At 52.8% G+C, this 11,824-nt stretch overlaps 1 protein-coding gene across 1 annotated transcript in view; it reads right to left on the reverse strand.

The window, feature by feature from the left end:
* The window catches only part of RBBP6 (RB binding protein 6, ubiquitin ligase), a 27,749-nt gene that overhangs the window by 5,580 nt on the left and 10,345 nt on the right, over positions 1-11,824 (reverse strand). Inside the window, 13 exon segments of the mRNA XM_025047243.1 lie at positions 1-2; positions 4-105; positions 1,136-1,204; positions 2,329-2,383; positions 2,492-2,570; positions 2,681-2,777; positions 3,615-3,952; positions 4,071-4,174; positions 5,684-5,856; positions 8,172-8,311; positions 8,675-8,771; positions 8,890-8,978; positions 11,012-11,056. The exon segment at positions 1-2 is cut by the window's left edge and continues 229 nt beyond it. Of these exon segments, the coding sequence (XP_024903011.1) occupies positions 1-2; positions 4-105; positions 1,136-1,204; positions 2,329-2,383; positions 2,492-2,570; positions 2,681-2,777; positions 3,615-3,952; positions 4,071-4,174; positions 5,684-5,856; positions 8,172-8,311; positions 8,675-8,771; positions 8,890-8,978; positions 11,012-11,056 (1,390 nt within the window).

The raw sequence follows: 11,824 nt of genomic DNA on the forward strand, positions 1-11,824 counted from the left end.
TACAGCGGCGGGGGCGGGACGGGCACAAAGACCGGCGCTGTCGGCAGTGACGGGCCTTGCGTCCTCTGTGACCTCTCGCTGTGGTGGCGTCCACGGTTTATGCTTCTGGAGAAATAAATTCCAAGATGTTATTCCCTCACACTAAGCGCACCTGACAGCGTGAGCTTGTCTCTTCTAGCCGTGCTATTTCCACACTTCACAATGGAATGGGATCGACTACGTGCGTGGCCGTGAGGACATGATGTGACTTGTGTGTGCAGAGCCCTATGGGCGGCCCAGGGATTGGGGGGGCGTGGACAGCCACAGGCCACCCTGGGGCCACGCCGTGTGTACACACGCTCGTTCGTGAGGTGCAGACTGTCGCCCCACGGTGGTCTGTCCTTACTTCCTAACCAGTCCTCTGAAAAACAGAAGACCAAAAAAGTTTAAGAAGACACTTTCTATAATCTTCCTGAGAGAAGGAAGACGTGAGAACCTTCGAGGAGCAATGGCCACACACTGGTTAACACGAGCAACCGACAACAGGTGGCTCAATACTCGAGGCTCTCCCCCCCAGGCCTAGGTAGGGACAACGGTGCTGGCCACGTGTCCCAGATTTTGCCGCGTCAGGAAACGACGGCTTCCTTCTGTTAAGCTAAGGGTTCTGTAAGTTACAGCGACGACGCAGCTCAGCGCCACCTTTCTGTGGGGACGGTCTTGGCATCTGGCAGCTTGGCAACTCTCTCAGTGGAGCAGCAGCACCACGACAAAGGTGACTCGGGGGGCCCGGGGGCCGAGATAACCCCGAGGGCTCACTTGTCAGACCCAGGCCCCCGGGGCACCATCGCCTCGTCCCTTCCGCCAGAAAGGAGGTGGGGGAGGGCTGAGCTGGTGACGGCCACCTTGCCCTGACACACACATGCGTGGGACCTCGCCGACTTCCTCCTACCCAGCATGAGTGAGGTGAGCTGACAGGGAGACCGCAGGCGCCAGAGGGCGCCCGAGGCCGCTATTCAGGATGCTCAGTGTGATCCGGTCTCCCCGGGCCCCGAGGGCCAGCACCGGGGACTCGGCGAGAGGAGCGTAACCATCGCTGCATCTAAGTCGTGTCAGTGTGTCATCAGCTCATTTTCTCTCGGACTTCCGGCGAGCCTACCTGTAGCAGCTCCTCTCCCCTCTCCTGATCTGCTGGGGCGGGGAAACCAGATACCCAAGCTTGTTGGAGCTGGCGGAGACACAGACAGAACAGGCGTTAGTGTGCAGACACCCCTCACCCGTGCCGAGCTCCCCCAACCTGATCCCGCCCCTTAGCACTTGGCCCAGAGGACACGAGGAAGCATCATGTTTACTTAAAGGGGACTATTTCTTCTAGAAAACATATTGTGACAATAATGACACCTCAATACAGAGCGTCATCTGTAATATTCTATTTCCGTCAGCGTCCTGTGAGTCACTCCGTGAGCCCCCTGCTGTGGAGAGGGGATGAGCCCTTGTGCCCGCGGGCCCATGGAACTCAGCACATGGGGCCGAGAGCATCACCCCAACTCCCCAGACAAGGACACAGGCCGAGGAGTGGACTCTTGCGCCCACTGTCACATCGCCAGGAAACGGCGGAGCTGGGGTTCAAGCCCAAGTCTACCAGTCTCCAGACCCTGTGTTCTTTCTACTGATACACTCTGCTAGTGTCAGTTAAGGAGCTTTTTCTGTTAGAAATTGGGTTTATCTTTGAAATAAAAAAATCCAAGTTCTAGAATATAAACCAGTTCATATAAATACATAAACCTGTTTATATGGGTTATGTAAACAGAAATAATTATATAGATAGTAAACGAAAAAGATAAGTAACAGTGATTTTTAACGACAGAACAGCCTATAAAGATTGAACTTTTTTGTATTTCAGGGCAGAACGTCATATCGTATAGATTTTAATATACGATAACATTGCATTAACATACTATTTGAAACGAGAAAGTTTGTGTTCAGTAGACTTTAAACTTATGTATTTACTTACTCAGATTTTGAACAGCCAAGAACAGTTCGTTAGGATAATGAGTGATTTGAAATTTAAACTAGTCTTCCAAATAATTTTTAACCTATTCATTAACTGAGATCCTGTCAAGGTCACTACTTGGCAAACGTAAGAGTGAAAGAATCTCGGTAAGACTGTACACTTTACCAAGTAATTCTTCGTATGATCTCCCATTTGTGACATTTCAGATAAAACTGTTACCATGGAACGTAAAAGAGGATGTGACCAAGGAAGACCCTCGGCACACGCTGCCGACCGAGGCTGTCGCGTCCACCGTCCAGGCGGACAGCACCCCCGAAGGTGACTTTACACACACTTACTGTTCCCAGCCGGGCCGACCACCTCCGGGACGAGCAGTATTTATTCGTACTGGACCTTGGAATCAAAAATAAACAGAAAGTTAGTAAATGTAGAACTGCATTTAAATAAAGGTAAAATTATTTTCTAAAGGAAAAAAGCTCTAACCAAAACGATGTCGCTCACCGGTCGTAGGGATCAACTGCCCGTGCAGCAGTGACTGCCCGAGCAAGGACGGGGCCCCGAGCACGGGCACCTGGTAGCCCTTTAGGAGACACAGAGAAAAAGAAACCGTTTTTTAAAACGTTAAAGGAAAAACAAAGAAAAAACTACTGTGAAAACAAATCCCCAACTTTCTAAGTCAGTAAAACTTGCCTTCTCTTCCATGAGAGCAGTGATTGCAATCGAGGAGGTTGCCTTTGGATGTTCTGACGCGAGGGCCGTGGCTGGCAACAATTTATTATCGGAATCCCTAGAAAATATAATTTATAGCATTGAAAAGTCACGGAAAATCAGACATGGAAGATTAAGGGTAAAAACCACATCTTGCTATTGACTCTGTTTATGTATCACCGGCACTGAGACTCAGTTAAAGCGAAGATGATGAGAACTTCTGAGGAAAAAGAAAGATCAGACTTCTGGAGAGCTCCTCACGAACGAGTGAAAAGTAAAGAGAAGGGATCTTCTTAAGAAGTGCTGTCTACGGACACGGCAGGAGGCGACTCGGCTCTAAGAACAGGAGAAAGCGTGAAGCAAAGAAGGCCAGAGCGTGCGACAGGAAGACACAGGACCAGGATTGCGTTCCACTGCCAACCCTACTGCTGGCCCCGGGGTGACCTCAGGCGAGCCTTACGCCCACTGGCAACCGGAGAGGAGGCTGACCTCGACTGCGTTCCCCCGCGCCTGCTTTTTAAACGCTGGTTGCTTTTTTAAGAGCTTGCAGGGCACCGGAGTACATGGTCAAAGGCCCCTTTCACTTCGAAGGGGCGGGCTTCGAGTTTTCTCTTGTTCCTATGTAATTACGCTCCAAAACGATTGTTCCCCAAGCCCCGCACCTCCTGTCCGGTACCGGGAGCCCCAGCTCATGCGCTCCTCCCACTCCCCGAGAACCGCAGAGCTGCTGTGGGATGCGGTTGGTACTCGGGGGTGGGGGTGGGGGCCTGCAACCTGGGGATGCTGGAGCACTAAATGGCCTCTCGGAAGTCGAGCACGGTGGCCCACGGGGACGCACACACTGCAGGTCACCGAACAAGCGCTACAGTCGTGGGCGACATAAACACTGCTCCGACAGGGAGGAACGCACACTCACCGGAAAGGCCCGTCTGACTTTTCCGAGTGGACCGATATGGAGACTGTGGCGGTGATGTCGGGCACGGGGGCTGGGGCGGAAGACACGCTGCCAGGCCCGGCGGGGGCCAAGGACGACTGGCTGGAAGTCAGGGAAGCCAGCGAGGGCGCCGGGCGGGCTGACGAGGACGTGGCCGGGATCATCAGAGGGTCCTGCTGCCTTGGCATTGGCGACCGCATCAGCGGCTGCAGGTTCCGCTGGATGAGCGGGCGCGGGGGCGGCACTGGGGGCGGCGGCGGCGGCAACTGCTTCCGCAGCCTTTTGGTGTAACCGGTTTCGTTTTTGAAGTTATTAACAGCCTGCAGACACCAAGCAAAGACACAGAACTGTGATGCAGCACTCACTCGGGGAGCGTTACATCGTTCGAAGGTTATGGCATTTCTCGTAGGAGGGCCACCACAAAGGCGAGACAGCTACCTGCCGTAAGAACTTGTTGGCGATTAAACCGTCAGGAGAGACGTCGGTGTGATGGCACGTCGGACATGTGTGGTCCTCTGATTCCAAGAGTGCTGTCCTTATACCTGTGTAAGCGGTGACAGAAACGCAGGCTGTTCAGTCGCGTTCCTGGTCTCAGAACACACATCGCTACCCGCTTCTACTCTCGGGTTAAAAAGCTTAGAAGTAAAACCCCGCCCCCCAGCGCCCCACTGCTCCGCTCTAAGCGCCGCCTCGCAAACGGAAGTCGCGACTGGGAGCCGAACAGTTACGTGGACAGAAAAGGCACGCTTCCCCAACACCTTTCTCTCTGTTGAGCCCGTTATGAGAAACGGAGTGTTATTCAGGCAGAGACACCAAACACGTCTACACCCCAGCAGCAGGGGTAACCATCGGATCTACCGGCTATGCAGTGCAGCACTGCACTCAGCAATGGGGCTTAAGCCACCTCCTCTCTCGACTTCAGTCCTCACTAGCGGGACCTCGAAACACACATTTAAATTTCAGAACGAACTTTAGAAACGAAAACAGTGAGCAGTGATATTTTCAGACGACGCCACTTTCACCTGGATGAGCGGGGACGAGCTCGGGCTAAGTGGCGGGGTAAGGTGCTGCTGCTGCTGCTGAGACAAAGGCCGCAGCAGGCACGCGGTGCATGCTGGGGGCTCGTCCCGAGTTCTCCATCACACGCGGGAAGGCGAGAACAGCCGCCCTCCTCAGCCGCGGGGCAGGGGCGGGGCTCCATCGCGAACCCCCAGTGGACACCTGAACCCTGCTTGTGTTTTCCCACACACCCCCTTTCACTTTCGGGAGCGGCTTCCGGCTCCTTTTCAGGCCGCTAAGAAGCACGAGGAGGGCGACAGCACGATCTGCCAGCCCAGGCGGCTGCTCAGTGACTGACGCGTGGGGAGCGTGTGCAGCATGGACACAGGGACGAAGCGATGGCTCCCGTCCCGGGTGGGACAAAGCTGGATGGCGTGGCGTTCCTTCACACCGCCGCATTCTAACGTGTGAATCGTCTACCTCTGGGATCTCCCCTTCCCTGTTTTCGGAACGTGGTTAACTGGGGTCACTGAAACCGAGGAACGGAAAACACAGGTGGGCCGCCAGCTGTTCTCCACACGCAGGACAGGGACTCGGCCATTTCAAACACACAGGAAACAAATCCCGCGTCTTATAAAACCCCAGTGGAGTCACCCTGACGAAAGCGCAGGAGGGACTAACTCTAACGTTCAAAAAACAAAGAAGCTGGTTTTGTTTTTTTAAAGCAGCGAAAAGAGAGTTCCTGCCATTAGCTGCGCTATCAATCGTCGCATTTCACACTGTTACTGAAACACAGGCTGCTGCCCAGGGCGGCTCCTCCTCACGGTTCCGCCAGCTGCCGCTACTGTCACGTGGCACGCGACCCGGGGAAGGCCCCAAACGCGCACTCCCTGCCTGCGTTACCGGTCAAGCTCTGGGCGACAGGGGCCCTCAGCTGTTACGTTCTGGGGGAGCCAGAAGTTAACCCCTGTACTTCCGACAGTGCCGGGGTGGGGAGGGGCACCCCCACGTGGCCCAGGGTCGCGCACGCCATCCCCAGGGGCGTGTCTTACACTCGTCGCAGTAGCTGTTCCCACAGCAGGGGATGACCACGGCGTCGGTCATGATGTCCTTGCAGATGAGGCACAGCAGCTCGTCCGGGATGGGGTCGTCCTCTTCGGAGGACGAGGACGGCTCCTCTGGCAAGAAGGGTGGCTTTTCTTTCTTCCCGATCGCGTACGCTTCGCTGTGAAAGAGGTTTTAGCGTTTGTAATGCTGTCAGGAAGGGAGAGTCTTCCCGATGGTCGTGTGTCCGACCGCACCACGAAGGGGACTCGCGGTCACACAATGCCACGCTAGCTGACAGTGTGAAACCTTCCGACACGGGGGCGATTACGAACATCGTCCCTCTAAACAGACGTAAAAACAAAACCCTCGACGAGTACGAGAAGAAACAAAGGATGCTATCAACGTGGCAGAAAGGACCTCAGAATTCCTAAGTCTAAGAATGAGGTAAAGTGACACATCTGTGCCATGAAGTTATACGCCAGTGGCAGAGAAGTGACCACACCCCGATGACGTTGTCTGCTACCCCACCATGTCTCCCCTCCACAGTAGGACGGCCCCTAAGCCCTGTGGGGTCTGAGAACGAGTGCCACAGCGGAGAGAGTGACACCAGTACCACTAAGGGGGCAGCAGGTCGCCGACCACGCCGACGACAGCCCCAACTGGACTTCAAAACCAGTGGTCTACTTGGAATTACTTTAGGAGAGATCGATCTGTTTATGGTCAATTTTTACTTAAATGATTAGAATATACGTGACGACAATTTTAAGTGACACCTCGTCGAACATTTCAAGTTCTTGTTTTCTTTTGTAGAAATGCATTTTGCTGAAATACTGGGTATTAAACATATTAAAACTATAAAAAACCAAAACATGCTATCGTCAGACTCGCCACCGCTGCCTCCAACGCCCCACCTCCTCTGCAGCCGCGCACGCCTGTGACACCCAGGAGTCCCGCGGGAAGCCCCTCTAGCTCGTCCAGGGTCAGTGTGTTCATCTCCATGCTGACGGAGCAGGTACCTGAGGTGTGTTATCTGTGCTGTAGGTGCTCCACAGACATCACCACGACTCCAGAAATAAGTGTCAATTTGCTTATGCCCCACCGTTCCCAATTTGTGAAAGAGGAGTCTCCCACTGCCCAAAAGAGAGAAAAGAAAAAAAAAAAGAGGACAAGAGAGGATAGAAAAAGAAACAGAAGAAGGTCTGAGTTGCTATCGCTGGTGTTCGTGGAGAGGGTGAAGGTTTCATAGCAAATATCCGGGCTCCCATCTCCCCATCTCTGCTGTGTGTTTGGCGTGAACGGGCTCTCGGTGCAGCGGTCCAGAGCGGTGAGCTGAATTATTAGCTAGGGCTCCGCCACGCGTCTCCACCGACACGCTCGGGCCTCCGCATGATAAAGACCAGTGCGTCCGGAGGCCCGAGAAATGCCTGAGCTGGAAGGAGCGTGACGACAGACTGCTCCGAGATGGGCCACAGAGACACGAGCTGGTGATGGACAGACAACAGATGGGGGTGCAGCCGAGAAGACAGGCGGGGCTGGGGTCTAGGGAAGGTCGGTGCTCATCTGCGGACCGCAGTGCCGCACAGCGCAGCGGGCAGCCCAGGGCAAGCGTTCTCATGTACAGTGTGTCACTGAGAATGTGGACGTCTAGTCCCTAAACTGGCGTTTCTCAGGGTGGCTTCATCATTTCCCGGAGCACCTGCTGAAAACGCAGAGTCGGAGCCCTATCCACGGCCTCTGCGTCGGACCGCAGGGCACCCGGGTCACCAAACCCTTGTGCAGATGTCGTGTAAGCAGAGTCCACAAAACCACTTCACACTGCTGTGCGCTACGTGAGTCCGCACCACCGATAGTAATAAACAAGGTAACGAGAAGCATCAACGCGAGCTGGTGAAGCGGGAAGTCGCCCCCCTGAACAACACCATCAGGGTGCCACGTCTACCCACCTCATTCAAGAGTGGCTCGTAAAATCCGGAAATACATTAAAATTAGCATTAAAGTACAGCTTATAGCTCACAGCTGCCTGTAACTGACGGCTGACAAATAAGCCACACCTCAGAAGCGCAAGGCTCACACAGGCGGGTACCCCCACCCGTCACCCCCCCCTTCCTGGCCCCCCAACCTGCCACAACACCTCACAACTTCTACTGTCAGGCCTTGTTTCTCAAAATGATGAAGATACGTTGGCTTTGTGTGTGGGGAGCACGTACAATTGTGTGGGAGCACGTACGATGATGTGGGAGCATGTACGATTGTGTGGGAGCATGTACGTGGCTGAGGAAGAAAGCAGGGAATGACAGCAAAACACTTAGACACGAGAAAAGTGGCGCCTGGAGGCCCGAGGGCCCCAAACCCATTCTACATGTGCCTTAGATGGAGCAGACTGCAGCCTCTCATTCACGACGCGGGAGCAGCCAAGTGACAAGCCCGAGTCCGTGAGACAGACAGGGCAGTGGCCCGGCTGTGGTCCCCGGGGACGCAGGCGCGGGCACTTACGCGTCTATGGTCGGTATGGCGTATTTCCCCGTGTTGGTAAGCATGGCCCCTTTCATGTTGGGGTCCTTCACCTCCATCATAAAGCTCCTGGGGATCCCCGTGCTCTTCTTAATCCGGGGGCCAGACTCGAAGTTCTTATCCTGCCGGGGCGGAAGGGAGAGAGGAGCAGCGGTCACCTTCACTTCCCACCACCGACCACGCGGCGCTTCCCAGGCGCTCATGACTCACAGGACCTCTCGTCACCCTCCCGACAGCCGTGCGGGGAAGGACTGGTGTCACCCCATCTCGGGGGAGAACCACCAGCGGGCAGGAGTCAAGACATGTACCCAAGCTCACTCAACTGCTGAGTGGCAGGGCCGGGACCTGAAGCCTGGCCATTGGGCTCCGAGGCTGTGGTCGTCCGCCTCTGCGCACGAGGAGGCAGTGTCTACCCATTAAAACGAGACGGCTGATAAACAGTTCAAGAAAACCGTGACGGACCGAGGCTCGTGCCCGGGACTTACCCCATTTGTCGGGCAGTTCTTAATGTAATGGCCAGGTTTACCGCAGCGGAAGCAGGTGTAAGACGGAGGTGGCGGGCCTAGGGGTTTCTTCATGTAACTGAAAGGGAGGAAGAAATCACATGTACACGAGACTTGGTAAATAGAAAAAAGGATGCTTTGATTGGGGGAGACTCCTCCCCGGCGTAGCGATCGGCATAAAGCATTCGTGAACTTACTTGATTGGGTCGTATTCATGGCCAGATTGCGACATCATCGCTTTAATTTTATCTTCTTCGGAAGCATTGGCTTCAGCCAGATTGGCAGTCTGTTTAACAGGTAATTGTTTGACATACACATTAGAAACACATTTAAGACCACACAGCCAAAGACAACACCACTCATCCTGTAAAGAGCAGTATCTACTCTTGCATAAAAACAGCCATTTACATGTCTAACCTACAAGAGGCACTGGGAATTCCTCCGGTGTTTGGGTGTCAGCGGGGCTGGACAAAGCCTTTCTGGGGGCACTCAAACCTTAGACCCTGTTTGTACCTTGTGTTCAGATTTGCACGCGAGGCCTCTAAGAGTTAAAAACAGATTAAGTTAGGAGAGAAGCACTTGATGCTTTTCAACCTTAAAAGTACTTCAAGTGTCACAGCATGAGGACTATAATTTATACTGACAACTTGGAGGTGGGCTTGTGGGTAGAATCACTGAACACATTACACAGCAGATGTGAAAAGGCAGAGGCTCGTTAGGGACTCGTGTCGGTTTCAAATCGCGTGCAAGGCACGCGCACCGAGCGTTCCCAATCTGGAATCCAACTCTCCGAAGTTTTACGAACTCCGTCTTTAAGGTGCACGCCACAGTCTAGGTATAAGCAGGGTCTAAGGGAGTGAGTCCTGAGAACCTGAATCTTCAAGCGTCTAGCACTCGAATCAGCAGCCACTCACTGGGTTTATCTTTACATTCATCCACAAAACAAGCAACCAGTTTTAACGTTTTATTGTGATTTTATATACAGAGAATGCTTAACATTAACAGAGCTCAGAACAGCAGCAACGTTTACAGAAAACTGGGTTACAGATGTTGAACAACTAATTTGTTTGAACCCAAACATTAATTTACAAATAATTGGAAAAAAATCCCCCAAACCTCCAAACTCCCCGACTGCCTCCCACAGAGAAACACGGTAGGAACAGAGCCAGACTCAAATGCGGTCCTTACAGCACATAAGGGTTAAAACAGCAAACTAGAAACTGCTAACGGTGTTGTCTGTGCTAAACCACTTCACACTAGAAAATTGAGAGGATGGCGTTAGCCCGCTAGATGTTTTAGAGTCACCAATGTTAACGTTTCGTTTTCCCTGAACAGTTACTAGGACACCTGTATGTTACTAGGACACTTGGGGAGTACAGTCTGGGGAGAAGGGAGAAAGCCAAGGAGCAGATAGGGACGGCACTAATGGAAAACCCACCAACTCATGAACCTCGGTTGCTAAATTTGGTTTTATGTTTCTGAGAGTAGGGAAAAAATAATTTTTGGAAAACTTCCTTCTTGGCCCTCAAAAATCTTCCTGTTCCGTAATATATCTGCCTTTTTGTAAAGGCACGATTCGCCAGCTAAATCTATGGTTTTAAAAAGTAATCCATCACTAGTGCTTTCCCAAATAAAAAGTACACATTGTGAGCAGAAAATGCAAGCAATCTTAGAGCAGAACATGGCATATACAATGATTTCAGGAGGTGACAGTTTGCCTCTCTGCCAGACACACACATTGGTATATTTCTGCAAACAGCTTTACACATTAACACAATTCATGTAGTCTGTGTTCAAACAAATTAGGTTGTTTACAACTTCTTCTAAATGCAGACAGACTACAGGTCTACGGCATAATGAAGCAGTTGGATCACATTTAAAATGCTGGCCTTCGGGGGTTCGATTCAAATACTCAAGAAAGAACCATACAATCGTCCGCGTAAAAAGGAAGCTTCTACTTGGCTGCTTAAAGAAAGTCCACAAAATTTACGGCCCAAACCAGGGAATTCCTCCAGAACCTTGTTAGTTTCCAGTGTATAATTAAACACATGTATGAGGGAAAAAGCCAAGTAAGTGTAGCTTCATGTGTTTCTTCCGTCTTGAAGTTGAAAATGCTCCGACATTAGGGTGGGGCTGACAAAATCCTCCCCCCCATCTTCTCAAAACCGCACCTACTCTTTACAGGAGAGTAATAATATGTACAATTTTTTTTGCCAAAGACCTCCCCTCCCCCAACCCCTCAAGACAACCGCTCCACATAGAAAGTACGATGCTAGGAAGTGCACGTTTTCAAGAACATAGATATAGATGTATATATACCTTTGTAAGCTGGGCCAGAGAAATAGATGCAGAAGGGTCATCCATCTGTTCATAAAAGATTAAACACACATTCAAGTTCCACAGCGAGACACGTGTGAGCGCTCATCCAGCCCCGACCGCCACTCACTGCTCAGACACTGCGCACCCCACAGAACGCGCCACGGCTGAGCGCGCCACCGCCCACTCACCACCTCGCCCTGCACGGGGGAACGGCTAGCAGCTGGGGCCCCGCCACAACGAGAAAGCGTGTGAAGGACAGTGTCACCGGGGCACTCTGTCCAGAGGGACCAGGTGCTCAGGAAGACGCCTGTCTGTCAAGGGTCTCTGCGCTCGCGGAGGCGCGAGGCAGGGGGCGGGGAGGGGAGGCCTCCTGCCCCTGGGCTGCCCTGGCTCGGGCGGGCGTCAGGCGAGCGGCCCAGGAAGGGCGCAGGCGGTGGCTTCGATGGGACAAGTCCCGCCTAACTGCTGCTACTTTGTTCCTTTCTTTGAGCAGGTACTGCTCAATCCAAGCAAGCTCGTTCACTCTCCCGTACAGAGTGACAGCTTCTCGCCAACGCAAGCAGGGCCTGACCAAGGCAAACGAAAGGGGGAAACGAGGTGCGCTGGGCAGGGTGCCCCTCGTATGCACCCCACGTGGGCGCGTGCCACACATGAAGGAGGTAAGAGGGTTTGAGAAAATGTGTTTTCATATGTGGCATTTTGAAGCTTTTCATTGGTTGGCCCCCGCCCCGATTTTAATGTGTGTGTGTATGTACACGTGTATATGCACACGTGCACACACACACCTCTCTCCAGGTAGCTGAAGACACACTT

Source organism: Pteropus alecto, unplaced genomic scaffold (genome assembly GCF_000325575.1).
Source record: "Pteropus alecto unplaced genomic scaffold, ASM32557v1 scaffold15, whole genome shotgun sequence".
NCBI classification, from domain to species: domain Eukaryota; kingdom Metazoa; phylum Chordata; class Mammalia; order Chiroptera; family Pteropodidae; genus Pteropus; species Pteropus alecto.